This window comes from Neomonachus schauinslandi, chromosome 14 (genome assembly GCF_002201575.2).
Source record: "Neomonachus schauinslandi chromosome 14, ASM220157v2, whole genome shotgun sequence".
Classification (NCBI taxonomy): Eukaryota; Metazoa; Chordata; class Mammalia; order Carnivora; family Phocidae; genus Neomonachus; species Neomonachus schauinslandi.
This window is the reverse complement of record NC_058416.1, coordinates 27,167,247-27,193,976: the sequence shown is the minus strand read 5'-3', so window position 1 is coordinate 27,193,976 and position 26,730 is coordinate 27,167,247. Positions and strand designations below refer to the sequence as shown.

At 51.0% G+C, this 26,730-nt stretch overlaps 1 protein-coding gene across 1 annotated transcript in view; it reads left to right on the top strand.

Moving 5' to 3' along the window:
• The window catches only part of RNF165 (ring finger protein 165), a 102,113-nt gene extending 75,787 nt beyond the window's left edge, over window positions 1–26,326 (top strand). Inside the window, exons 2-8 of the mRNA XM_021686336.1 lie at window positions 11,790–12,105; window positions 13,579–13,689; window positions 17,285–17,414; window positions 19,165–19,269; window positions 19,815–19,910; window positions 24,987–25,093; window positions 25,605–26,326. Coding sequence (XP_021542011.1) covers window positions 11,790–12,105; window positions 13,579–13,689; window positions 17,285–17,414; window positions 19,165–19,269; window positions 19,815–19,910; window positions 24,987–25,093; window positions 25,605–25,722 — 983 coding nt within the window. The 3' untranslated portion in view covers window positions 25,723–26,326. The remainder of the gene's footprint in view (window positions 1–11,789; window positions 12,106–13,578; window positions 13,690–17,284; window positions 17,415–19,164; window positions 19,270–19,814; window positions 19,911–24,986; window positions 25,094–25,604) is intronic.
• The last annotated feature ends 404 nt before the right edge of the window (window positions 26,327–26,730 follow it).

The window sequence follows — 26,730 nt, the reverse complement described above, 5'->3', positions numbered from 1 at the left end:
GCAAGGTGCTCGCCCCGTTGGGGTCTCAGCGATCAGCCCGCCAGGCGGACAGAGGCACTACACGCTCATTCTGCGGACCTGCAGGCCAGAGCTGCGATGCTGAGGGCTTGTGTGGGGTCCCCCTCCATGGGAGTGGGCAAAGTCTGGGCCTGGGGGGGTCTTAGGCCAGCTGGGGTGACCTGATGGAAGGGACAGGGGCCTAAAATAAGTACACAGGATGCCAAGTGATGAGCTGAGTGCACAGCTGGCCTGGGACCGCCCGGGGAAGGCCTGTCGGGTGGAGGGAGGCCGGCGCTATTACAGGCCAGGCCAGTGGCAGCCGAGGGGCAGACAGAGTCACTGGAGGTGACCTGAGATGGGCCTTTGCTGCTGGTGAGGCCTCTGGGGTCTGCCAGTTGTGAGACTCCTGTAGCTCTGCTTCTCCCAGGCATCTTCTCCCTCCTCCCGCTCCCTCTTCCCTCGTGGTATCTCCCATTCTGTCCTCCCAGCTTTCCCTCTCTCAGCTAGTTCAACCAAGGTCCTCCGGGCCTCCCTCCTTTGTCTCTGTCTCTGTCTCTCCCACACCCCTCACCCCAGGGTGCTGGCCGAGGTGCCATGAGCAGTAATAGCTGGGAATCGAACTTAAGTGCGTCTGGCTCCCTCTGAAAGCAAGCAGATGCCCACCCACTGATGCGATTTGATTTCAGGGGCTTGGGGAGGCCACGGACTCCCCCAGTGCCTGGGCTCACTGGCTTCTCTCTGAAACCCCACCATTATAACTTCATAATGTGATCCTGCCAAAACACACCTGCTTCTGAGCAAGGCCGGGTCTGAACTCCTCTACACTCTTCTGAGGAGGAGCGTGCGGGAGGACTTGGCATCAGAACAGACAGAAATGTCCTGGTGGGGAATGGTGTTACCTGCAGCCCGGTCCCGGGTGCTCGCAGGGCCGGTGTTCACCTCTGTGTAGGTGGAACGTGTGCTCTGAGAACCTCAGGAGGAAGTGTCCATCACTGCAGCTTGCTGAACTTAGTCTGCCCGCTGGGCACCATGCAGGCTAAGGTGACCGGGTCCAGGTAGCGTCATTGGGGTTTGGTTGCTGTTTTTTGTTTGTTTGTTTGTTTTTTAATTTACTGGACTATCAAGACTATGAGTAGAGTATTTGAACTCATGACCTAGGAGTCGCTGCACGTGGTTTACAAAAGCTAACCAATGCCATCAACAGTGGGGACCCTCCTTCGCTGGCCAGGAATGCCGGAGGAGGGCTTCTGGTCTGGGTCTGCGGCTGCTTCCCGAGTGAGTTGGTTGTGATTCATAGTGGCCCCCTCACATCCTCGGCCACCCCCATCCCTGCTGGACTTGCAACTGGGCCCTGTTATTCACTGACTGCGATGTTCCCCAGGTTAGTCCTTCTGCCTTATACTTTGGCTCCCTTCGTTCCTGAGCCGCCATGCAAGCCCACCGGGGCGAACGCACGGGGGGCAGTTGTTCCACGCACTGCCAAGGCTGTTAGCAAGATGCTACTTCCTACATGTTCCATGGTTCATTTTCATTCATTCATTCATTCATTCATTCATTCATTCAAGTTCTTACTATGTATTAGGATCTGTGCCAGGTCCTAGGAATATAGGTGAATGAGATAGACCCAGGTCTTGCCCTCATGTAGTGAGGTCTCCTGACCATAGATGCCCTCCACAAAATGCCCTTTTATGAGTGCGCTGGGAATGCTTTTGTTTTGTTTTGTTTTAAAGATTTTATTTATTTGAGAGAGAGCGCGACAGAGAAAGCATGGCGGGGGTGCAGGGGAGAAGCAGACTCCCCGCTGAGCAGGGAGCCCAATGTGGTGCTTGATCCTAGGACGCTGGAATCATCACCTGAGCTGAAGGCAGATGCTTAACTGACTGAGCCACCCAGGGGCCCTCTGGGAATGTTTTTATAGACCTCTTTGGCGTTGGATGGAGAAAAGGTATCTTCTGGGATAGATGATGCCTGGAAGACGGTCCCATTCCCCATAGGCATTTTTGTCTGCAATTGCAGATGGTCCCTAGCTGGCCACTCCCTCCTAGGCTCCCGGCCCCTAATTCCGGTCCCAGAGGGCAACTGGAGGGAAACACTGGCCTTTTGCAACTTGCTGGAAGTATGCAATTTAATTGTCTCAGGTCGGGGCAAGTAGGCTTTCTTAGGATGGAAATTCCCCTCCCAGCAGTGGTTTGAGAGCCTGGAATTCAGTTCCTGGGAAGAAGCTGAGCTTTTCATTAGAGATCAAAGACTGGCCCCGGGGAGCATTCACATTGCTGTTCTGGGCAAAACCCCTTTGGGCATATCACTACCTTTCTAGGCTTTGTTGATCCAGGAACCAAACTATGGAGAGGGAGGAAAGGAGATGTCTGGCAGCCCCAGGAGCCACGCTGGGGAATAGGTCTCTCCTGGGGCTGATCAGACTGGAGCAGAAGAGGTTAAACCAATTTACCTGGAGGAGATAAGGGAGTGGGAAGAGCAGCGGAGGAAGCTGGGTTCTGGGCAGATGGCCCACTTTCCCTCTTCTCCATCTCTGGTTTGTCTGGTCTGCCATCAAGTACTCAGCTCATGAAGTACACCCCAGACTCCTGGTCTTGCGATTCAAGACTCCCCATAACTTACCCGCCCAACATCTTTCCCGTATCACCTCCCCAAGTGTTGTGTCCTGCATCTGACTGGATCACAAAGGATGCATTTCTTGTCACACGGAACTCCGATGTGGCCCGGGCTGGAGAAGTCAGTGTGGGCCATTGGGAGGCTCAGCCGATGCAGGAAATAGAATCAGCAGGGGAAAGAGGAGACCCCTGGGGGGGCCCATGGAGTAGAACAGGGAGTCTGACTTGTGGCTCACTTCTCCCCTGCACCCAGGCTCAGGTCTCCAAGCTTGGGCGCTGAGGACTCAGGCTTGCCCTCTCCTTGCTGCTGTGCTCCATCCTCCCTGCCCCCAGCACCTGGCCCGGCCTTTCTGGGCCCCCGCAGACCAGTCTGGCATGGGGAGATGCGACAGTGAGTTTGCATCCTCTCATGGTGGGCCCCCGGAAGGGGTCCTGCCGGTGCTCCCGGCCAGCCCCTGCCCCAGTGTCCACACTCCACTGCCGGCCACTTCAGGGGCCTTTGCATGGGCAGAACTCTGGGGGACATAGTGACATTCTAAGAGATGTCTTCCTTGTGTTGACCCAAATCAGCCAGAAAGAGCTTCATCCCTTTGCGGGCAGCTATTACCTGCCCCAGAGGGTCCTCTTCCCGGCTCACGCCCAGATGCGTCAGCTCTTCTTCGTATCAGGCCGCCCACGGGCGCTGACCGCCCTGGCCTCATCCTCGGAGTCCAGTTTACCCACGTGGATGTTCATACGAGGCGCCCCAAATTGGTGCCTATACCCAGGGGTTTCCTTCATCCTTTTCATGAGTTAAACCCTGTGAGGCATAAGATTTCCCAGGGCCCCGTAGATTTGCCCAGCTATGGAAGCGCCCAATGAGCTAGAAACATGGAACAAGCCCTTGGCCTTTTCTTAGGCCAGCGGGGAGGCCTGAGGCTGCTGGCCCAAGGAGACTGGACTGTGCCTAAGGAATCTCAATCCGCATGGCTATTCCTCAGCCTGTCCCGCCCTCCAGGGGAATGGCAGCTGGGCCCTTGTCATATCATGGGTACCTCCTTAGGCAGGAACACGCTTTCTCCTGGGGGCATTTGGGGAGACGGATGGGGGTGAGGCAGGGGAGGTGGGACCACCAGGGCCATGGCACATCATTTCCACCTGGACAGGTGGGTTCCTCTCTGGGAGTACCATGTGGGGACAAGCATGGGCACGTGGGGCCCAGGTGCTGGCAGAGCTGGGGGATGAGCCCCGAGCCCTAGTCCCCAGCTCAGCTGTCACTACCCGGGAGCCCTTGGACAGGCCACCCCACATTTCCCTCTTCGGGGTTCTCCTCTGTTCAACAGGGCTATCCACTCTCTGAGTATCATTTAGCTTGAATATTCAATGATTCCATGAAGAACTCTATTTCCTTACTAGGGAATAATGTAATCTTTACCTTTTCTGAGATCATGAGGGTCTTTCCTCCTTTCCCTTCCTTCCTTCCCCCTTTCTTCCTTGTCTTCCTCCTCCTTCCCCTTTCTCTTTTCCTCTCCCCTTCATTCTCTCATCCCCTCCCCGTCCCAGAAGATTCCTAAGCCCCTTCTAAGAACAAAGGACATCTACTGCATCGTATTTACCCCCAAATCACTCACATCACAGCTTATTTTTAGAGATAAAATTTGCCCACAAATGAAATGTCTAGTATAAGAAGTGAATGCCACAGTGAAATGGGGAGGGGCGTCCCCTGTGGCTGGGAAGGCCCTGGAGCGCTCCGAAGGGGACGGGCATCTGCCCTGGGGAGTCCAGGCTGCACAGGGCATGACAGTCTGGGTAGAGAGGGAGCAGCGCTGGGGCAGAGAATGGCTGTCAAGGGCTGGAGGCAGGCAAGGCCCTGGGAGTCCAGGAGAGGTGAGAGGGAAGGTCACACAGGACAGAGAGAGAGAGAGAGAGAGAGAGAGGGGCCAGGAGGGGAATCTGGGCAAGGAATGCTCAGAATTGGGCTTTAGGATAATGTGGCAGCCCTTCGGAAGGTGGGTTTTGAAGGTCAGCACCGGTCTGCTCTGCTTCTCGCTGCGTTTAGCCCACTTCAGATGCTGGGCATCACACAGATCTCAGCAGGGGCTGGGGCAGGAGACCAGGGGCTGGGCTTCTGGCTCTGGGCCCCTGGGGGCAGCGCAGCAGTCCGTTCAGAAACACCTTCCAGACCTTTCTACTTGGCTTCCCAGTGAGCAAGATGAGAGGCCTGGTGGGAAGATGTTCATGGCCTCAGACAGCTGAGACTTTTTAGCAGGTGTATAGGATCAGGTGTCATCACTGTGGGTCACAAGTCTAGGAGACTAAGGCCCGGAGAAGTCCGACGCCCTGTCCCAGTCTGACTGCAGGGGGAGGCACCCTGGCCTCTAGGACAGGGCCCTGATGCCAGATAACTTTGCCTGGCTTTGGAAGCTTCTTTGGTAGCAGAGGCCGTCCTCACTGGCCTCTTGTGGACAGCAATCTGCTTTTCAAAAGGCTGGTTTTCTTTACTGCTTGAGAGCTGGCTTTTCAGAAAGGAGTAAACTCTGACCCCAGTCCTAGCTTCTGGGAAAGGGCTCAGCAGGGACCAGACTTCTAGCTGTTTCCCGCCCTCTGTCTCCCCACACTGTCCTGGGGCCCTTGAGACACAGTCTCCAGGGCACCCCCTCCCTTCTGACTCTGTGGGCCCTGCCTAGCACCCCTCCCCTCCCCTCCTCTCTGCCTGTTCTGCCCCCAGCTCTGAGGGAGGGTGACGCTGGGTCAATGAGCCGAGGTTCAGCAGGAACCTGACACCCTGAGAACTGGCCTGGGCAGGATGGGACACACCAGGCCAGTTGTCCCTGGAGACCTGGAAGGTTTGGGTCCCACCCTCCCCTCCCAGGGTCCCATAGCCCTGGGAGGAGCAGGGGAGCTTTGGCCCTGGCCAGCTGGTAGGCTCTGCAGCAGGCACTGTGGGCAGTCCTTGTGCCCGAGCCACCCACCAGCAGAAGGTGACGGTCACCAGGGGCCGCCTGCATGGGCAGCAGCCCAGGCTGAAGAGATGCCAGGTCCCCTTCCCTCTTAGTCTGAGGGCTTGGAGGTGGTGCCTCTGGGCCCTGGAGTCTTGGGGACGAAAGCACCTTTACTTCAGGGTGACCGTGTTGGTGCAGATGAGAATACAGCTAGAATATTCCTGCAGCTCAGGAGGCTGCCTGCTCTGAAAGCCTCTGTTAGGCCTCATGGCTTTGCTGTCTCAGTCACCGTCCCGGGCACGCTGACCTGTTGGCCTGGCTCCCCTCTGCTCCCACCCAGGCCCAGCCCCGAGGCTCCCCCAGCCCCCTTGACTCTGTCCCCTAGCCAGAAACCACAGACTGGCCCCAGGGGGTCCTCTGGGCATACTGGCCCCATTTCTGCACCACCCTCCTCCTCAGGAGGTCCCTTCGCTGCCAACCCTGCTTTATCAAGCCTCCTAGTTCCCTGGGCTCTGGCCCCTCCTTCCCATCGACAGTTCGGGAAAGACCTCAGTTCAAATCTCTGCTCTGTCCTTCACCAGATGTATGTTAACGAACCTTTCAGAGACTCGGAACCTCTGTCACTGTTATCCCCACCCACCTGGCCCACAGCCCTTAGCCCCAGAGTCCCCTGCTTCTCCTTCGCTTTCCCTCCCCTGTGGGGTGGTATGGTTTCTGTCCTCTGATCCACCCACTCTCTAGCTCCCAGCCTGTTCAGGCTCCCGGCCCACGAGGCACAAATCAGTCCCCGGTCCCCAGGCACTGGTGGAGCACCTGCTGTGTCCCCTGTGGGCCAGGTGGGCATCCAGCGGGCCCCTCGCCGTGTGCGTCCCCTGCCCCCGCTGTGCAGGGCTAGACGCGGCCTCCCTCCGCAGCCCTGCCCCACCCTGCGCCCGCCCCGGCCCCCGCTGCTCCCAGCCAGCTCCCCCGCCCTGCTGTGAGCACTGAGTTTCTGAATTCAAAGACGCACATGTTTTTCTTCCATTTCCAAAACTAATTTGTGTCCTATACTTGATGGGTTTCTTTAGTGGGGTGCTTTGTTTCTGGGCACTCCTTCGTTCCCTTCACACCCTCAAAATGTTATTTAGCTCATGACGAAGCTTGCAATCGATGGCATTTCAGCCCCGAGGAAGTATGATAAGTGGATAGTGTAATCAGGGACATCTGGAGATTATTTTTTAACCCAAGGGAGTAACTCTAATGGGAAAAATTGTGGGTTGTCTATTGATGGGGGCATTTTGGGATGTAAGTGCTGTTCAGACGTCACTGATCATTGGCTGTCATGGGCCCAGATATTCTATGCTGAGAACTTCCCTGCTCTGGTCTTAGACACCAGATAGAATAGCTATTTCTGCTACTTTCACAGACCCTAAGGCCAGAGGATTGAGGAGAGCCTGGGGTCCCTGACTGGCTGTCTCCTGGCTTCAATTCCCTTCTGAGCAGGGATGCTGAGACTGAGAATCCTCCGGGGATGGAGATGATGGGGAGAGGGACCCAAAGTCCCAGAATGGGAAGTCAAAGGGTCTTTACAGGTAGAAACTGCCCCAAATAGGGGACAAATAGACACTTGGGTTCCCCTTTCTCTTGCTGCCCATCCCGAGAAAGGGTGCCTGCTCTCACCTCCCAGTGCACCGACCAGAGGGTCCGGATGGCAGGGGAGTGCAGCCTCTCTGGGCTGGGGCAGTCAGTCGGCCTTCTTCCTAATGGGCCGTCCCAGAAACCCGAAGGCTCCCCTCGCAGGGTGGGCGCCCTGGTGGTGGGATGCTGGCCAGCCGGCCTGACTGGTCTCCGGCCAATCCGCAGCTTTCAAACCCGGAGCTCACCCGGGTCCTTCCTGCCATTCTCGTTCCCTCTGGATTTCAAACCAGTCTGCCATTAACCTGTCTCAGGGCAACCAGTCTCCCTCAGACGCCCCCCACATTCAGTCAGCAGCTCTTCACTGAACGCCAGCTCCCAAAGAGGTGCGTGGGGACCCAGAAACAGTAAGACACGAAGCTCAGCCAGCTGGGGGTGGTGAGTGTGAAGACACAGCTCAAGGTAGCCCCTGCCAGGTGCCAAATGAGTGGTACAGACAGGGCGTTCTCCAGGAACTCAGAGGAGGCTGGTGGGCAGGGGAGGCATTTTTGGAAGAGCAGAGAGATGACCTTTAAAGACGGGGAAGGCAGCCGGTAAGGTGTGAGCAAAGGCCCCTCAGTGGGAATGTGTGTGGTGTGTCTGGAATGCTGAGGTGACCAACGTGGATGGCTGGGGGCAAGCTTGGTGGAGTTAGCAGGGATCAGGAAGATGGCGCTTCCTATCAGGCTAAAGGGTGTGCATCTCACCTGTAAGCCATGGGGAGCTCCCCACTGGAAGACAGACCAGTCAGGAAACTTGGCTAAAATGCTTTGTTCTGTGTACAGACTTGGCTTGCTTCCTTTACAGCTGCACTTCCAATGGGGAAGGCACTAACGACGGGGGCCAGTTGAGCTCTTGGAAGGTGGGGCTAGTCGGAATTGAGATGCATTGTTAAGTGCAAAATCTACACTGGATTCTGAAGACTTCCCACACGATAAAAAACAACGTAAAATATCTCAATAATTTTTTTTCTCTCGAGTACATGTTGAAATAACAACACTTTGGATATATCAACCTATGTAATATATAGTTTTAAAATTAAGTTCACCTGTGTCTTTCTACTTCTTTGAAGGCTAGCTACCAGAAAATTTTAAGTTCCACACAGTGGCTCACCTTATCATTTTTTTGGACAAGGCTGGAATAGAGTCTTTACAATATACTCTTTTTGTGCAATTCCCTTTCTCCATAGTCATGACTGTCTTTCACTTCTTTTGAGATTTTATTGATTGGTTGATTGATTGATTGATGAGAGGGTGAGCAGGGGAGGAGCAGAGGGAGAGGGACCAGCAGACTCCAGGCTGAGCAGGGAGACTCGGGGCTCGATCTCATGACCTGAGCCGAAACCAAGAGTCGGATGCTTACCCGACTGTGCCACCCAGGCGTCCTCTCTTCTTTTCCTTATCTCTCAACAGCTGTCCTTCCCTTCTTGCCCCTGTCCTTCTGTCACCTTGGCCTTCTTCTCTTTTGATGGTCAGGCGAGACAACAGGTGGTGGAGTGAGGGAGAAGGGGGAATCTAGCGCCAGCTTGCTCAGGCCACAGCTCTGGGATTCAGCAAAGCCAGAATTCAACAGGCAGAGAGGCCCTACTTATCCAGAATGTTGGCAGAAATTACCCTTCTAGAAAATTCTCTCCTGGCTCCTTTGAGGGCAGTCAGAAATTCTTTTTATTTTCATTTGGGTTTGTAAATAGTTACTTTTAAAAACCTATCAATGACATGCACATCATTTACACAGTTGAAAGGTACCAGTCTATAAGATACATGTAGTAATGTGTCTGCCCCTTGCCCTCCCCTACAGCCCAAAGCTCAACACACGCCACTCTTCTTCAGGTATTTACTTCCTGAAATACATAAATTACTAAGTAAATTTCTAAATAAATTCTTATAATGCTATTTGTTGATTTTTCAATTTTGACATTATATATTTTCTCCTTATTAAGAGAGAAATGTCCTCTTCTGTTCTAATACAGTTTATTAATATTTTATTATTCATATGTAAATATTGTTCCCTGCTGAACCAAGTAGTGCATAACAATTGCACTTTCTTGCACAACTGTTTCTTTTCTTGGAGGTAATAACTGCTTATTTTATCTTATTTTTTGGCTACCTTGCTTTTTATGACATTTGTACAAGTTCTTACCAAATTTCTCTACCATATTGCAAAATTCCTTCAAATACTACGTTTATGTGGCTAAATCTCTTGGTAACCCTATCATTTCCATCCCTGCCTCCAAGATACCCTCTTGGAGCACCTGCCCTCCTGCTCCCCTCTGACATGGTGGCTGGAGCCCCTGCACAGCTTGGGGGAGCCCATCTCTCTCAGGTGCTACCCCTATTTTTTGCTCCTCTTTCTTGGTTTGTGTCTGAGAAAGGGTGCCAAGAAGGTTGATCTTTTTTGAGACTCTGCATGCTTGAAAATGTCTTTATTTTATCCTCACACTTGAGCAATCAATAGTTCAGCTGGGCATAGAGTCCTAGATTGAGATCTTTTTCCCCCCAGTATCCTGAAGGCAATTGCTCTACTATTTTCATGCTTCCAACGTCGCTCTTGAAAATTCTCATGTTATTTTGCTCTCTTGACCCTTTGTGTGGCCCGTTTGTTTTCTCTCTGGAAGGTGTTAGAATCATCTTTGCTCCTACAATTTGGACATTTCACAGGTGCTTCAGTGAGGGGTTCTTCTCCCATCGATTTTGCGGGGCACTCAGGGAGACTTTTCTATCGAGAAACTTAGACCATCAGTTCTGGGAACTACTTTTTGCAATATTTTTCATAATCTCCTCTCCTTTGTTTCCTCCACCTTTTCTCTCTCACTAGTTATGTATGGAAACTTCCGACCCATCCTTCTATGTTTATATCTGTTTTCTCCTACTTATTGTTTCTTGGTTTTCTCGTTCTCCTTCCTGGGCAAGTTCCCCAGCTTTATCTTCTGACCCTCCTGTTTTTAATTTCCAAGAGCTCTCTCTCTTGTTTTCTCTTAGCTCCTTTTAAAAAAAGCTTCTTGTTTCATGGATCCAACATTTTTATTTCTCGGAAGATATTAATTATAGTGTTTTGAAGTTTATTTTTTCCTGGTCTTTGCATTACTTCTGTTCCTTGGAGTTCCTTTTCTTTTCTCCTTTTTAACATTTGATACATTCTCTCTGTTTTCACCCTGTAATCTTCCTCAGAGACTGGTTACCCTTGGGCTATCTGTTCATAGTGAAGAGTAGGTCACTAAAAGCTGTCCAGAAACCGTGTGTGTGTGTGTGTGTATACTTTTTAATTTATGGGCTTTATTACAGAGCAGCGAATTGGGAACCAACCATTTTACTGGGGACTCCCAACTAGAAGTTTCTGTATACAGGGCTCTTTCCGGGACCAGTTTCCAGCATGCTGGGTGACAGTGCTTTCAGAACCAAGTGGCAGAAGGGGGTGCCCCCTGCTTGAGCATGTGCTGCACACCTGCCTTCCTCTATTGGAGCCTGTCTGGCCCAGTTTCGGTACAAAGTACCAGTGTGAGGGAGAGGTAGGTAGTCAGTGAGTCCATGGGGAAGGGGAGAAGCTCCAGGCAGAATTGGTCCTCATACGGACTTGTGATCGGTGCCCTCTCTCCTGCCTTCCAAAGCAGCCAGCACCTCCAATTCCTGACCTTTCCAGCACGGTGACAAGATCTATCCACTTCTCGTTGACCGCCCCTTTGCTGGCGCTGGATTTCCGGTTTCTCAGTTCTGCTAATTCCTCCATCTGCTTTCCATCTTCCAAAAATCTGTTGACATCTGTTGCCTGCACGTGTCACTTCTACTGTTCTCTCCGTCCTTACCTATTTATCTTCTCTTTATTCCTTTGTTCTCATTTCAGTGGGGGTTGGAAGGAGCCGATGTGTGTTGAACCTGCCACATGTAGCAGGAAGTCCCTGTCAACATTTCTGAAGTTTGCCAAGTCCTGTCGCCTTCCTTAGTAAGGGACCCCCCCCTGCTGAGAGCTGGATCATTACTCATGGAGAATCTGTAAAGGCTTTCCTGTCGTCAAGGTCAATTTTACTTAGAAAAGTCGAGGAGACTAGATTAAACGTACCCTGAACCCAGCTTATTCCTGGAAATGGTTGCTTTTAAATTAATTATAACATTGTAACAAATTATTTATTTTTTATTTAAATAAAAATGACTTTTTTGAATTAGTCTTTTTCACAAAACTGAATGGAAAACAAGGTCTGGTTGTTTTGTCTCTGGAAATTAGGGCTCCCTATGGGCTGGGTCCTCGGCGAGGCTGGACTGCCTTTTCTCTAGGTGCCATCTACTAAAACAGGCTGTCGGGCCCATGAGGTTGCATGGGAGGAGCCTTACAACTCCTCTAACAAGTGTGTTGGTTTTTTAAAGGGTGCTGGCTTCTCTGTTCACCGCCTGGAACGCTCCCTGCCCCCCGCCGCCCCCCCCCCCCCCCGCCAGCACACACAGCCCAGAGCTTCTACCTGGCAGCGGTGAGGATGACCACGTGGACCCCAAAGCGATGACATCGCCGCGTTCCAAGGAAGGCGGCCAGCGGCACCAGCTGCAGGGCGTCCCCTCGGCAGGGGAGGGGCGCAGGGCGGGTCCTCACGCAGTCTTCTCTGTCCTTGCCTCTTCAGGTGCCCCTTTTCAAAGGTCTCAGCATCCTCACGCTACCTCCTGCCGCCACTTCCACCTGGGCCCCCCGCAGGCGCAGCAGCTGGCGCCCGACTTCCCCCTGGCGCACCCCGTGCAGTCGCAGCCGGGCCTCAGCGCCCACATGGCCCCGGCCCACCAGCACAGCGGCACCCTGCACCAGTCGCTGACTCCGCTGCCCACCCTGCAGTTCCAGGACGTCACCGGTCCCTCCTTCCTACCTCAGGCCCTGCACCAGCAATACCTCCTGCAGCAGCAGCTCCTGGAAGCCCAGCACCGCAGGCTTGTCTCGCACCCGAGGTGGGCGGGGCCGGGGCGGGGCCGGGGGCGGGGCCTCGGCGGGACACCTGGCTTCCGGCTGCCACCGCCCCGCCGGCCCGCAGAGCGGGCAGTCGCTATGCGGGGTTCCGTGCGGGAGGCAGCTTTTGCTCCAGTTGGAGGCATTCGTTTCAGGCGGTGAACTCCACCTGGACCCGACACGGGTTCCCTCGGTAGCCAGTGTGTGTCCTTGTCACATCACCCAGGTGCAGGAACAGGGCCCGGGTGGCTGGTGGTTTATCGTGCTCCCGGTGGACTTCTGCACGGTGGGGGAGATGGGATCCCTCATGTCCCCTGGAGCTTCATGATCACCTGATTCTAACACCCAAGTTCCCTAAGGGACACCTGAGGACACAGCTGCTTCGGCCCCGCCGTCAGAGAGCACATGGTCTGGTTGGGGGGACCAGCTATGAAACAAATGGAGAGTAAAATTAGGTAATACTGGACAAGTCACTTCACCTCTTTGAGCCTCAACTGTTAAGAGAAGGAGTTTGATTACATCAGTGGTTCTCAAACATTTTTGCCTTAGGACCCTTCACACTCTTCAAAATTATTGAGGATTACACAAACTTCTGTTTATGTGGGTTATGACTATTGATACTTACCATGTTGGAAATTAAAACTGAGAAATTTAAATCATATTTATTAATTCATTTAAAAATACAAGAACAAACTCATATGTTAACACCAATTATATCTTTTTTGAAAAGAAGGTATATATACATGTAGTGAGAAGAGGGGCTTTTTTTTTTTTTTTACATATTTGCAAATCTTTAATGCCTGGCTTAGTAGAAGACAGCTGTGTTCCCATGTCTGCTTCTACATTCAATCTGTTGCAGAATCACATGTAGTTTCTAGAGAACTTCACCATTCACCTGTGAGAGAATGAGAGTAGAAAAGCAAGTAACATCCTCGTACTATTATGAAAATAGGGGTTGGGGTGCCCGGGACAGAGGTGAATGTTGTAGCAGGTCAGAGGGAGGAGAGGTCACCATGCCTGCAGTGTGCAGGGAGGACTTCCTGTAGGCGGTAGGTGGCTTTGACCGCGGCCGTGAAAGCTGGCAAGAGTGTGGAGAAGGATGGAGAGACCAGAGGGGTGCACCGGTGTGGGAAAGCCTACAGGAGGCACAGCTACGTGCCCTGGGGACAGCGCAGGAAATTCCGAGGGAAAAAGTAGAAGGAGCAGAGGAGGCAAGGACGTTTGGGTGGGGCCAGTGGCCGGCAGACACACCGAGGGAGAGGCCTCCGTGTAGTGGGCCGCCCCCGGACAGCAGGAGTGTTTGAGTTACCGGCTGCTGCCAGCTGGGAAGCGTCCTTGGAATTTGGGAAGAGGGGCAAAGCCCACTGCTCTGTAGGCTGTAGGCTCAGGCTGGCCAGGGCTGTTCAGTGCTTCTGGGGGCTGGGCTGGCCCGGGGCAGCTCTGACACCATGGGCCCTCCTTCCCTTCCCGTGTAGGCGGAGTCAGGAGCGCGTGTCTGTCCATCCCCACCGCCTCCACCCCAGCTTCGACTTCGGCCACCAACTCCAGACGCCTCAGCCCAGGTATTTGGCTGAGGGCACTGACTGGTGAGTCTTTGGGGTCCCTAAGCAAGGGAGGGGAGGGGAGGAGAGGTTTGCCTGAGCCACGGAGTTCCTGTTTTCTTCACTTTGAATGGCACGGGAGACCTCATCTTCAAGCTCCAGCCATTGCCTGTGCCCCTAGTCACCCTCAAAGCCACATGGCCCCCACTGGGCCTGGTTTTAGCAATTAGCTCAGCATGTGGCTGGATAGCATCATGTGCCCAGCTTGGGGCTCTGTGCTCGTGATCCTGCAGGGGAGGAGGGGACAGGGATACAAAACATTTCCCAAGGTCAATGAGGGCTGGAAACCAGTGCTTTCTGGGAGGCAGGCAGAAAGGAGAGTCTCAGGAACTAGCTAGTCAGGGAAGGCTTCCTGGAGGGGGTGGACCTTGAGGGATCCACAGAGAAGAGCCAGGGCAACCCAGCAAGACCAAACACAGGCTTGTGGAGGCAGAGCCCGCAAAGTTGGAGGTAAGGACTGTGGACAGAAGCTGGGGAGAGAGATTGAGGACTTAGCCGTGATATCTTTGTAGGCACCAAGTCCTTGTCTTCCAAAATCTCTTGCACTCGGGACAGTAGGACAGAGGTCTTTGTTGCCCCGCAATGCAGCATTGCGTGGTTTGGAGTCCTCCGTCACACCTGACTCTCTGGTTCTAGCTCAGCCCTTGGCTGACGTACACTAGGGTGCGAGGCGTACGCCCAAACACTTGAAAAAGACGTGCAGTTCCCTGAGGCATTTAGGTTTAGAGGGCATCACGCCTTGCAATTATTTTTAAATAGTTCAGGGAAAAAGCCCAGGGAGAAGTGTGTGTGTAGCTGTTGTAAGTATACATGCAGAGAGAGAAAAGGAACTACAAATGTAGCCAAATAGTAAAACATTAACACATGGGGAATCCTGGTGAAGGGTATCCAGGAATTCTTCCGGCTGGTCTTGCAACTTTGGGGTCAACAATGTTATTGTTGTTTTAGAGAATGTAAAAACAAACAAAAAACTTCTGTGGAGAGGCAGGGACTATATTTCAAAAAAACCAGACGTGCACTGTGTCATTTTTCAGCCGTTTGAACCGGAATGGTTCAAAAATTCTGGTTGACTGCATGCGAAAGGTGCTCCAGGGGCAGGAAATAGTTTTTCTCTAATGTGTTCCCATGTCTCCCAGCCCTCTGCCAGTTCTGGGGGACGCTCTGTGAAATTGAACACTTCCTCAAAAGAGAGGCTACAGGGCGGCCAACTTCAGCCCAGGCTTTTTCTAATTAGCAGATTCAAATCAGGAAGATTTAATTGCAGTTTGGATTGAATTCTGTCCCTCAGCAGTCAAGTCCATCCAATTTGATTCAATTCAGCACACACTGAGTGATTTGAAAAAACATAGGGCAGCCAGCGTGGCGAGTGGGACCGGGGAGGTGACGTGGGTGAGTGGTGAGCATTGTCCTGGGGCGGTGTCAGGAGCCGCGCAGGTGTGAGCCTCCCCAGCTCGCTCACGCTCACCAGCTCGCTCGCTTTCGCCAGATCCCCCGTCCTTCTGCACTTCACTCCCTCTGCCCTCCTGACCTCTGTCTGCTTGAGAAACACAAAGGCTGAAGCCCTGAGAGGCCTCTGCAGGGGGTGAGGGAGGCTCCTGCCCTGAGTCACACCTGGGTTCACCCTGGGCTTTTTCTGCCGGGCCTGTCCCCCTTACTTTAGGATATTTGAACACTATTCAGGCAGCTTCTCTTACCTGGGCAGCTTGGCCTGGGAGTGTGTAGGAGCAGCAGGCCTTGCAGGAACAACCCCAAATATGCCCCCTCTTTGGTCCGTACCTCATAACTCGACCCTGACCTTGAGCTCCGATGTCTCTGTCATCATGCTCCTTCTCTGACTCATTCCCAGCTTCATACTTCCCGCTGTGATGCCCGGGTTCTCATCGCACCCGCCCCACCGCCCAGCCCTAGCCCTGGCCGGGCAGAGCCCCCCAGAGACACCTGGGACCTGTGAGACGGCAGGTGGAGGACAAGAGCCTCCTACTGTCCTTCCCCTGCAGGCAGCTCTGCCTGGGCCAAGCCTCAGATTCACCTGGGAGAAGGTGCCAGCACTTAAGCTCCCCGGGAAGAATGTCAGGGTCTGTGTAGCAACCAGACCACAGCACGCTTCAAGGTCACTGATAGTGAGTGGAAAATAAAGTTTAGCTTGATATTTAGACAAAACTGACAAAACACTGCATTGAGACAATGCCCCCCCCCCATATATAGACACACACACACACACACTCACATATATATATACACACATCACATCAGGGAGCAGAAATTCCTTAAATGCCCTTCGTATCTTTTTCCTTAGTTTGGATGTATTTGTTGAAGTGATGTGGGCTGCTTTTTCTGCTTTCCCTCTCTCTGGATCGTGCTGGTCGCCCTCTGCTGCGTCCCTTCAGATGTCCCTCAGTTTTTCTCTGTTCCTGGTGCACTGGGGCTTAGATCAAGGGTTGAGCAGATTCACGTTCAACTCTTACTATTTCTTGGCAAAAATACTGAAAAGGGGTGTGTTCTCCCAGCAGAAAGCTGGTTGTCTGTCCTTCTGTGGTGTTAGCAGCAATTGGTGATCTTCACCAGGAGCCTTTATTTCTTTTGGGGATGCAGGGAGGTGACAGATAACTCCATCGTCCCTTACTCATTTATTAGCTAGAGAGCTTTTATAAAGAGAAATTTCCCTTCGTCAACCATTTGGCTACCCTCAGTCCAGTTAACAGAGGAAAGGCAGGATCAGCGTTGGATTCTTCCCCTTTCTTTACTAGTTTTCAAAAGGAAGCTTTGGTTCCCTGACATCCTTCGAAGGGACCGGTTTTCTTTGTATAATTTAGTATAGTTTCCCTCTCATGGATCTGAACCTGTTCGAGGAGTTTCCATCTGCTGGAATTATGCTCGCTGACACGCCCCTTGTCCAAGACCTGCCCAGTGGGAAGCTCTTCAGGATGGTTCCTGAATCCTCTTGACATGACCTGGACAACTTCCTTGCTTTCAGTTGTAACAAGAGGTTTCAAATCATTTTGCACATTTTCTGCCCCAGACCTAAAATTGGCCATTTCCCAAGGAGCCCTGGTTATTCTTCAGTTGCAAAGACTGGTTAATTTTTTACGTGAAATGAGTTTTCCTGTCCTTGTAGGAGTGGGGGGCAGGGGTCCAGGATAGCTTTCCCAGCCTCACGGCTACCGGGGTCCCTCTTCGTGTTTTTTCTCACGGTGGCACAAATATGACCTCCGCTCCCGCCTCTGCCTGACTTGTCTTCCCTTTGCTCCATACCCCTGACCGGCTCTATTTGGATCCTTCCAGTGTTTCTCTCAGGGATGAGCTTTGTCTTGGGAGGGAGCATCGGTGCGCTCATTTTAACAAGTTTTATGAGGTGTAGACTGTTCCAGCCCCTTCAGCCCTGGCAGACCCCTTTCCCCCTCTAAGTCTCTGTTTTCTTCACTTTAAGAAGAGGGGAAGGGGCAGGTGATGCTGAGTCCCTTGCAGCTCTGGTGGTCTGTGACTCTGAGTCTTGTCCCTGGGCTCGAGGTCCGACGTCCCTCCCGTAAGCAGATGGCTGAAGCCCACCGCCCTGTGGTTCACTGTGGCCTTGTCCCCGCAGGGATCTCAGTGTGGACGCCGGCTTGAGCCCGGCCCAGTTCCAGGTGCGGCCCATCCCTCAGCACTATCAGCATTACCTAGCGACTCCTCGAATGCACCACTTTCCCAGAAACTCCTCCTCCACGCAGATGGTGAGTGCAAGGGCTCTGCCAGGAAACCGACCCCCTTGCTGCCTGGGGGTGCCGGCAGTGGACTAAGGCCAGCGGCTCCCCCGTGTCCTGCTGTCATGCTGTCCTCCCCTCCCTGCTCCTGTTCCCACTCTGACTTGATGGCATCTGCCGGACGAAAGCCAGTACTGTGGGTGGGACTGAGTGGGGCCCTGGAGGAGGGAAAGGGGCGCATGGTGGGCTGTGGTTTGTGGGGAAGAGGCTCGGGGCTAAGAACAGCCAGGGTAGTCCCTCATTATCACCTCATTTAGCTAATTTCTTGGGGTCAGCGCCTCCCTGGGCTTTGATTTTACTTATCTATGAGACAGCATGAAGATGCCTGCCTCGTCCTTCTCACCTTCTCACGGGGCTGGCAAGGGCCTGCGTTAGGGACAAAGGAGCCCACACAGGAGCCCCCTCGGGCCGGACCTGCTGATCCAGTTCTGCTTTGTGCAAGGGGCCGGACTTTGTCACTACAGGGCTCTGCGATTGCAGAAAGAGGCAGGCTGGCTCTGGGGGCCTCCCCAGGCCCTGGCGCTGCCAGCTCCCTGGGGCAGAGGTGAAGACAGGCCATTAAAGCAGCAACGGACTGATTGTGAAATCTTATCTCCAGACAGCTCGTTCGTGTTGCTGCCCTACAACACATTTCCCCCCTTCCAGCCCTTGTCTCTGCCATTAACCACCCCGTTCCTCAGTATCCTTGTTTGCGCAATGAGAGGTTTGGATGAGTGATCGCTGAAGCCCTTGTCCGCTCTGAGGTTCTCGGGTTGGTGTCATGAAGCACTATCTCCTAAGAGAAAAAGCTAACATTTATTGAGCGCTTAGTGCATGGCAGGCCCTGTTCTAACCACTTTATGCGAATTACCCAGAACCTTACATGAAAGGGTATTTATCCCTGTTTTTCAGATGGGCAAACTGAGGCATAGAGAGGTTAAGTAACAGAGCTCAGGAGAGGAGTTATGATGGAAATCTGGCCCCTCCATCTCATAGCCGGGGCCAGGATGAGGTGAGCAGGGCAGGGCCTTACCAGGGCAGGGTCAGATCCTGTCTTTATTTAAAATTTTGGTATTTTGTTCATTATGGACTTTTCGCATTAATTTTGATTTTTTAAAAAGAAATATTGCCTTAAAATATTATTTACTTTGATTACTGAGTCTATTGTGCTGAAATCTGTGCTCTCGTTTGTCCTGCCTGGACAGGACGTGGCCCACGCTCTTCACGGTCTAAGGCACCGCCTGAGGCCGTACTGAGCCGAGGGGAAGAAGTGGCCCACGGCCACCCAACTGCCTTGTTTGAAGTCACCGTCTGCCACTTCGTTGCATAACCTAGGCACTCACTTTATCTATTTGTGTCTCATTTCCCCTACCAGTAAAATGGGGGTAGTAATTGCACCCACATCCTAGATCCGATGAGATCAATTAGTCACGTGAAGTACTTAGACAGAGCCTGCCTTGAAATAAATGCCCAATCAGCTTAGTCGTCTTACTAATTATATTAGTATAGAGTGTATATATTTACTAATCTATATTTACTTTATTGATTTTGTTATTTTTTCTGGGGCCGGTCTGGCACAGGCTTGGTTCTCGACGAGGAGAGGAGGGTATTGGAGCAGGAAAGAGAGCACTTTTGCCTGAAGAATCTCGGGGGTGTGCAGATTGGCCGGTTATGGGGGGAGCAGTCAGATGCTGGGCTCGTGCAGCCTGGAATCCTATCCAAGGCATTTTCTCCCCAACAGGTCGTCCATGAAATCCGAAACTACCCTTACCCTCAGCTTCACTTCCTTGCTCTCCAGGGACTGAACCCCAGCAGACACACCTCCGCAGTGCGGGAGAGCTACGAGGTACGCCCGCCCCTCTGTCTGGCTCCAGCTGGCTTGGTGGAGACACCATTCTTGTTCATTGTTCCCTCCTCCTTTCTCCTGCTGGTGGCTGGGGCATGGGAGGTTGCGGGGAGCTTTGGGGTTGAGAGTAAGAGAGAGAAGAAGAGAGAGTGAGTAAAGATGTGGGGGTCTTTCAGTACCAGACAAGTTCTTCCCAATGGCTATGTGAATGCTTCTTTTTTTTTTTTTAAAGATTTTATTTATTTGACAGAGAGATAGAGAGAGAGAACAAATAGGCAGAGAGGCAGGCAGAAGGAGAGGGAGAAGCAGACTCCCCGCTGAGCAGGGAGCCCGATGCAGGACTAGATCCCGGGGCCCCGGGATCACGACCTGAGCCGAAGGCAGCCGCTTAACCGACTGAGCCACCCAGGCGTCCCTATGTGAATGCTTCTTGCTAACATCTTTCAGTGCCCTTCCTCCATATTGTGTGCACACGTGTGTGTGTGTGTGTGTGTGTGTGAGTTAGTGCATGCAGAGTGCACATGTCCACATTTTTCTCTTTGCAGGAGCTGCTGCAGCTTGAGGACAGGTTGGGAAATGTGACTCGGGGAGCTGTACAGAACACCATTGAGAGGTTCACCTTCCCCCACAAATACAAGAAGGTGAGTCTGCTAGCAGGTCAGCCTGCGTAGTTGAGGGGTTGTGGTTAGGTGCTCTGAAGCTGTGATGTTTTCCCAGGGTCTTTTCCCCTGTCTCCATCAGGTGTGACCAGGAGGGGAGATGGGGTTGCCTCTCATCATAAAGGAGGAAGGCTGTGTGTGTGTGTGCATGTGGACTTGTGAGTGGGTGTGTTAGGTAGGCATACAGGTGCATGAATGCTCGTATCTGAATGAGGTGGACAAAGGGAGCACCTGTAGTGAAGATAAGTGAAACTAAGATACGCCTTAGAAAAGAAGTCCAAGTCCAATCCCACATGGGGACAAATGGGCAACTAAGGTCAGAGCAAGAGCTTCCAATCCTCATTGAGCATCAGGATCACCTGGGGAGCCTTTAAACCCACATGTTCAAGGCTCCACCCCAAGCCTATAGAAGTAGATTCTCCACGGTTATGGCTCAGGAATGTAGAGTAGGCTTGGAACCCAGGAATCTGATTTTTAAAGCATTTTTAAATTCAAATAAATAAAAAATTTGGAAGCAACCACGGTGTCATTCAATAAGTGAGTGGATAAACAACAGTGGTGCATCCATACAATGGAATATTATTTCATGATCTTTAAAAAATGAGCCATGGAAAGAGATTAGGGAAACTTAAATGCATATTACTAAGTGAAAGAAGCCAACCCTAAAAGGCTGCATACTGTGTGATTCCAACGATACGGCGTTCTGGAAAAGGCAAAACTAGATTGTTTAAAGGTCCCTTGTTGCCAGGGGCTTTGGGGGGAGGGATAGACAGTGAATGGGTGGATCACAGGCTATTTTTAGTGAAATTATTGCACGCCACTGTAATGGTGGACACATGACATTGTGCATTTGTCAAAACCCATAGAACACTACAACAGGAAGAATGAACCCTAATATAAAGTCTTCAGTTAATAACAGTGTATCACTATCAGTCCATCAGTTGTAACAAATGTACCACACTAATGCAAGATGTTAATAACAGGTCAAACTGTGTGTGTGTGTGTGTGTGTGTGTTGAGTGGGGGAGGGATGTGTGAATGGGCTGTATTCTCTGCTCAATTTTAATGTAAGCTAAAATTGCTCTACAAAATAAATTCTGCAATGAAAACAAACACTTTTTTTAAAATTTAAGAATTAAAAGCTTGACAAGTGCTGAGAGACTTGGCGTGGGAAAATGCTCATTGAAGTCAAGCCAGAGCCCATCTTCACTGCCCCATGAGGCACTGGGGTACAATGGTTGTGAGCGCTAAGTGTTGGAGTCAGATAGGGCCAGTTTTTAATTTCAGTGTTTCTACTGTCTTTGTTTGGGCTGCAATAACAAAGTACCAACAGCTGGGTGGCTTAAACTGCAGACATTTATTTCTCACAGTTCTCAAGGCTGGGAAGTCCAAGATCAAGGCACTGGGTTCTCTTCCTGACTTGTAGATGGCTCCATTCTTGCTGTCTCTTTGGATGGCAAAGGGAGGAAGCTCTGGTGTCTTTTCCTCTTCTTATAGGGGCGCTAATCCCATCATAGGGTCTCTGTCTTCATGACGTCACCTAAACCTAATTAGCTTCCAGAGGCCCCATCTCCTAATACCATCACATTGGGGGATAGGGCGTCAACATATGAATTTGGGGGTGGGAGGCACAAACATTCAGTCCATAACCACCACTGATAGCTGGGTAGCCCTGGACAACTTACTTGGCTTTTCTGGCCCCTTCCCTGTCCTTTTTAATGTAAAATAGGAATGATGTGTTAGTAGCAACCATAAGGGGTTCTCCAGGGATTCAGTGGGACAATGCATATAACAGCTTAGCATAGTGCCTAGTATCTGGTGAGTGATCAGGAGGTTGAACTGCTCTCACCTTGATATAGGGCTCACTTGTTCTAGGCTTGCAGAGATGCCAATGATATCAATTAAAAGACCATGAATCTTGGTCTGTGCAGATCCTCATAGAGGCATTGGATTCATCCATAAGTTATTTCAACCAACATTTATTATCTACAATGTGTCCTATATGGGTAGGATGTTCATACAAGAAATGGCAATATTTCAGTAACTAAGGGTATCATCAGCAAATGGAAGATGATCATTCTCTGCAGGGCAAGTTTAGGCTGTTGGAGGAGAACATGGAAGGGGATGAGTGGCGTGTTCAAGAGTCCAGAGCAGCTTCCACTCCTCTGACCAGGGCGTACTCACTCTTGCCAGGGCCACGCACTGCACCTGCCCTCAGGGCCACAGGCCTTGAGGAGACAGAGAGAGAACACATAAGGAGGATGGAAAGGGAACACGAACCAAGCCAATGACATAAAGAGTTGAGGTAAAGATGATGAAAATGAAGGGAGAATTAGGAGAATAAAATATTATAAGAAAGAAAGAAAGAAAATATGAAATGATAAAGTTTAGGACCCAAATAAAATGTGAAAAAAACTTTAAAAATTTAAACTGAGAGTCAAATAATAAAAAACAAAAAAATATTTTACAGTAGTGGTGATAAAAATAAAAAATATAAAAGAAATATAGTCATGCAGACAAATAAGAATTAGGCAAAGATATGAAAACAACATACAGAATGAAAACCAGTAACACTGACGTGAGAGGGAATATGAATGAGGGAAAAAAGGTACAGGCAGAAGGGGTAAAATAAATATGAAATACATGCTGAGAAGAGTTACCATTAAACGAAAAGTTACACAGATAATGAGAAGACAAAACCTAGAAGACCTAAAAGATTAAAAATACAAAAGAGGAAATAGGGTAAGATTTGAAAAGAGACAATAATTGAAGAAATATAGATTAGGGACGCCTGGGTGGCACAGTTGGTTTAAGCATCCAACTTGTGGTTTTGGCTCAGGTTGTGATCTCAGGGTCATGAGATCGAGCCCCGAGTTGGGTTCCATGCTCACAGTAGAGTGTCCTTAAGACTCTCTCTCCCTCTCTCTCTGCTCCTCCCCCTGCTTTCTCTCTTTCTCTCAAATAAATAAATCTTAAGAAAAAAAGAAATACAGATTAGACATAGTGGAATAAGGTAAGACTGTTTGAAATCATTAACTATAAAAAGGAAATCATGAATAATGGTGGGAAAATAACAATAGAAAATAGGCAAGTAGTGAGTCTTATTAGTATCTTTTATAGAACATCCCATTTCTCAAAGGACCAACTGAAAGAAGGCCACTCTTCCCAGAAACACAGCTGGGCTATTAGGCAGGCAGACCATCATGACTCCATTCAGACTCAATAGCCATGATGATTATATGGGACTATGGATGTAATTCTGATTTTCTGGGTTCTAGACGAGGGAACCCTTATTGCAGTGGCCATCACGGGGTTTGCAGTTGGAGTATATAGGGCCCAGGGAGGCTGAGAGCAGAAAGCATAGATTTTCTTCTATGTTCCAGTAAGGCTCTAATACTCCAGGGACCACATCAGACTAAGGAACTCCAGAGCTTAGGACCAGGGACTTGAGTGGGGAAACCTAGCATCTAGGCCTGTCCCCAAGGTCATAGTTATTCTGTGGGTGGTGTTTTGTTTTGTTTTGTCTTGTTTAAATCTTGTGAGTCTTCAGATTTTTCTCTTGGCAAAATGACCTTTAAGTCTGCTTCTCTCTGGAGAGGGGACAGAAGGGCTAGTTTTCTTCCCATGGATATTATCAGACTGTTTCACTGCACAGCTTGGAGATGGGGACAAGAAAGCTGGGCTGATTTCATTCACTGATTAGATTCCTTCCTCCCCAGAATATTTTTAAAGCACTGATGATGTGCCTTCTGCTTGGCCAAGCGTGGAACACTACCCAAGGAAGGGTGAACCATGGTCCACACAATCTAAGAACTTGGAACTTTCTACATAGCAGTTAATGATTTTCAAATAATTAGCATAGAATTTAAAACAGTTCAACTAAAGTCAACAAATATAAACAAAGTGACTACATGATGTCCAAACTCATTTTGGAGCTAGTGCCTATCTTAAAGGAATTTTCTGGATAGGAAGAAATCCAACAGTATAAAGTAACGTATGGTACAAATTATAGGAGTTGAGGAATTTTGCCTTCATCTAGCAATGAATGAATAAATGAGTAGACCTTAGTAGAGTGAAAGAAATAAAGGAAGGGAAGGAGAGAAGGAAAGAAGGAAGGAAGGAAAGAAGGAAGGAAGGAAGACAGGAAGACAGGATGGATGGATGGATGGATGGATGGATGGATGAATGGATGGATTGATGGATGGAAGGATAGATGGGTAGATAGAAGATTGGGTGGTTGGAGGCTGAGTGGGTAAATGGATGGGTGGGTGAGTGGATGGATGGGCGGTTGGGTAGATGTATGCATGCATGTATGTATGCATGGATATATGGATGGATGGGTGGAAGGGTAGATGGGCGGATGGGTGAGACGTTGGGTGGATGGAGGGCAAGTGAGTGAGTGGATGGGTGGAAGAGTAAATGGATGAGTGGATGAATGGATGAAGCATGCTGGATATGAATGTGGAGGCAGAAGCCTGGAGGCAGGGATCTAGGTAGGAAAGGACATAAGGAGGAGTGGACAGTATGAGGGGAATAGGAAGGAGAAGCAGTTTATGCACAAGCCATAGTTTTGCCATGGACTGATTCATTAGACACACAGTTCCTTTCCAAACTCTATACCCTTCAGCCAGGATAACCACCACTGTATCCTGAGGCAAGGAGGAAGAGTTGGGGAGGAGGCTGGGAAAAGGGCCTGGGGTGAGCCTACAAGTCTGGGGATTCCTTAAGAATTCAGAAAGATGGGCGCCTGGGTGGCTCAGTTGGTTAAGCGACTGCCTTCGGCTCAGGTCATGATCCTGGAGTCCCGGGATCGAGTCCTGCATCGGGCTCCCTGCTCGGCGAGGAGCCTGCTTCTCCCTCTGACCCTCCCCCTCTCATGTGCTCTCTGTCTCTCTCATTCTCTCTGTCTCAAATAAATAAATAAAATCTTTAAAAAAAAAAAAAAGAATTCAGAAAGACACTGACTCACAGATAAGGGAGGGGGAGGCTGTGGTTGAAAGATAGTGGTCACCAGGTGAGCTGATCCAGGTAACCAATGCTTCTCCTCTGCTTCTCATAGCGAAGACCCCAGGATGGCAAGGGCAAGAAGGAAGAGGGGGAGGAATCAGACACAGATGAGAAATGCACAATTTGTCTGTCTATGCTGGAAGATGGAGAAGATGTGAGGTAGGAGACCCACCTCTTCTGTTTCCCCTCCCTTCCCCCCACAGGTGTTAGTAATCAGTCATGTGCTGTATGTCAGGAATACGGTGCTTGTTCTCTTGTGCGTGTGTGTGCTAAGTGCGCTATAGTGGGCTATGTGGTTGTTCTGGGAAGGTGGGGTGTGGAATGTTCTAGATGTGTGATGTTTATGGTGTGGACTGGTGGACACAAAGTGTAAGAGAACAGAGTGATGTTTGGCCTGGATGGGTCTCAGACAAAGTCATGGCTTTGTTTCAGGCTGGGCTGAAAGGGCTTCATGGAGGAGGAGGGCCATGGGGTGCTCCTCCCTGTCATGACTTCTCATCCCAGCCACAGCCTCACTCTGGGGCAGGGCTCCCAAGACCCTCTTTGGCCCATTCCCCAGTGGTGCCAGTGTGGGTCCCCCCCAAACTGTGATAGCCAGTATCGCGCCGCCCCTGGCCCACCGGGGACCCCTCCCTTTCCACCAGTCATCTGACCCTCCCTTTTCTTCCAGGCGCCTACCTTGTATGCATCTCTTCCACCAACTGTGTGTGGACCAGTGGCTCGCCATGAGCAAGAAATGTCCCATCTGCCGAGTGGACATTGAGACACAACTGGGAGCCGACAGCTGAGGGAGGAATTAGCCCGTGGATGCCCCATTTTCCTTCACCAGGTCCCCCCACGGCCATAGCCCTTGCAGCCAAACTTTGCCTTCTGAGCCATTTGATGTAGAGGAGAAGCCTGCAAGCACATTTTGTGGAAAGAGGAGTTGGCGGTATCAGTGTCTGAGGGAAAGGAGGGGTGGGGGGAGGACCCCCCCATCCAGAATGGTGACTGCCCCCATCCACCTCGCTGCGCGGGAGGGAGCTGGCCGTGCCCGGAGCGGGGGTGGGAAGGGGGGGCCCACGCTGCTGAGAATCTCGATGTGAACTGGAAGGTCCTAGCTGATAGACAGGCCCCTCAATCCTGTCCTTTGAAGGATTGTATATATACCTCTCGACCACGTAGAAACCACGTAGGGGTCTCTAGCTATTTCTGTGGATGGCAGCCGGAGCATGTTAGCTTAAGAAAAATGTTGTGTGTGGTGCTCTAGTCATCTTGTGGTGGACATGTCGCTATTACGAATTCGCACCAAATATTTCTCATTGAGTTCCTTGTTTTGGTGCCTGACCGAACCAACCAACAACAGCCCAAATCTTCCCGTCTTTATGAGAAAAAAAGGAAAAAGGAATCAAAGGTGGGGGGAAAAAAAAAAAGCCAAACCCTGTTTCTGGTGAAAAAGGATGATTTTTTTTTTTTTCCCCATCCAGGTTGGGAGGCGGGAGGGGGGTTCTTGTTTTGTTTTCGGTTTTGTTTTTTCCTTTGCTTTTGTTTTTCTCATGTTTACAGTGCATGGAGTGTGGAAGGGGAGCATCTGGGGAAGGGGAGGACTGGAAAAGGAGCAGATGGGGGGCTTAGGCGGGCCCCCAAGGGGCTCAGCCAGGGTGAGGGAGGCAGAGTTTGAGTAGGAGAAGGGGAGATTCTGTCTGGAAGGAGGGCTCCCCAGTTCCAGGGCCCATCTACTCAGTTCCAGCCATGTCCCTGGTTCCACATGGAACTAGGGAGGGGCCAGCCTTCAGCTAGAGCTTCCCCCGTGTTCC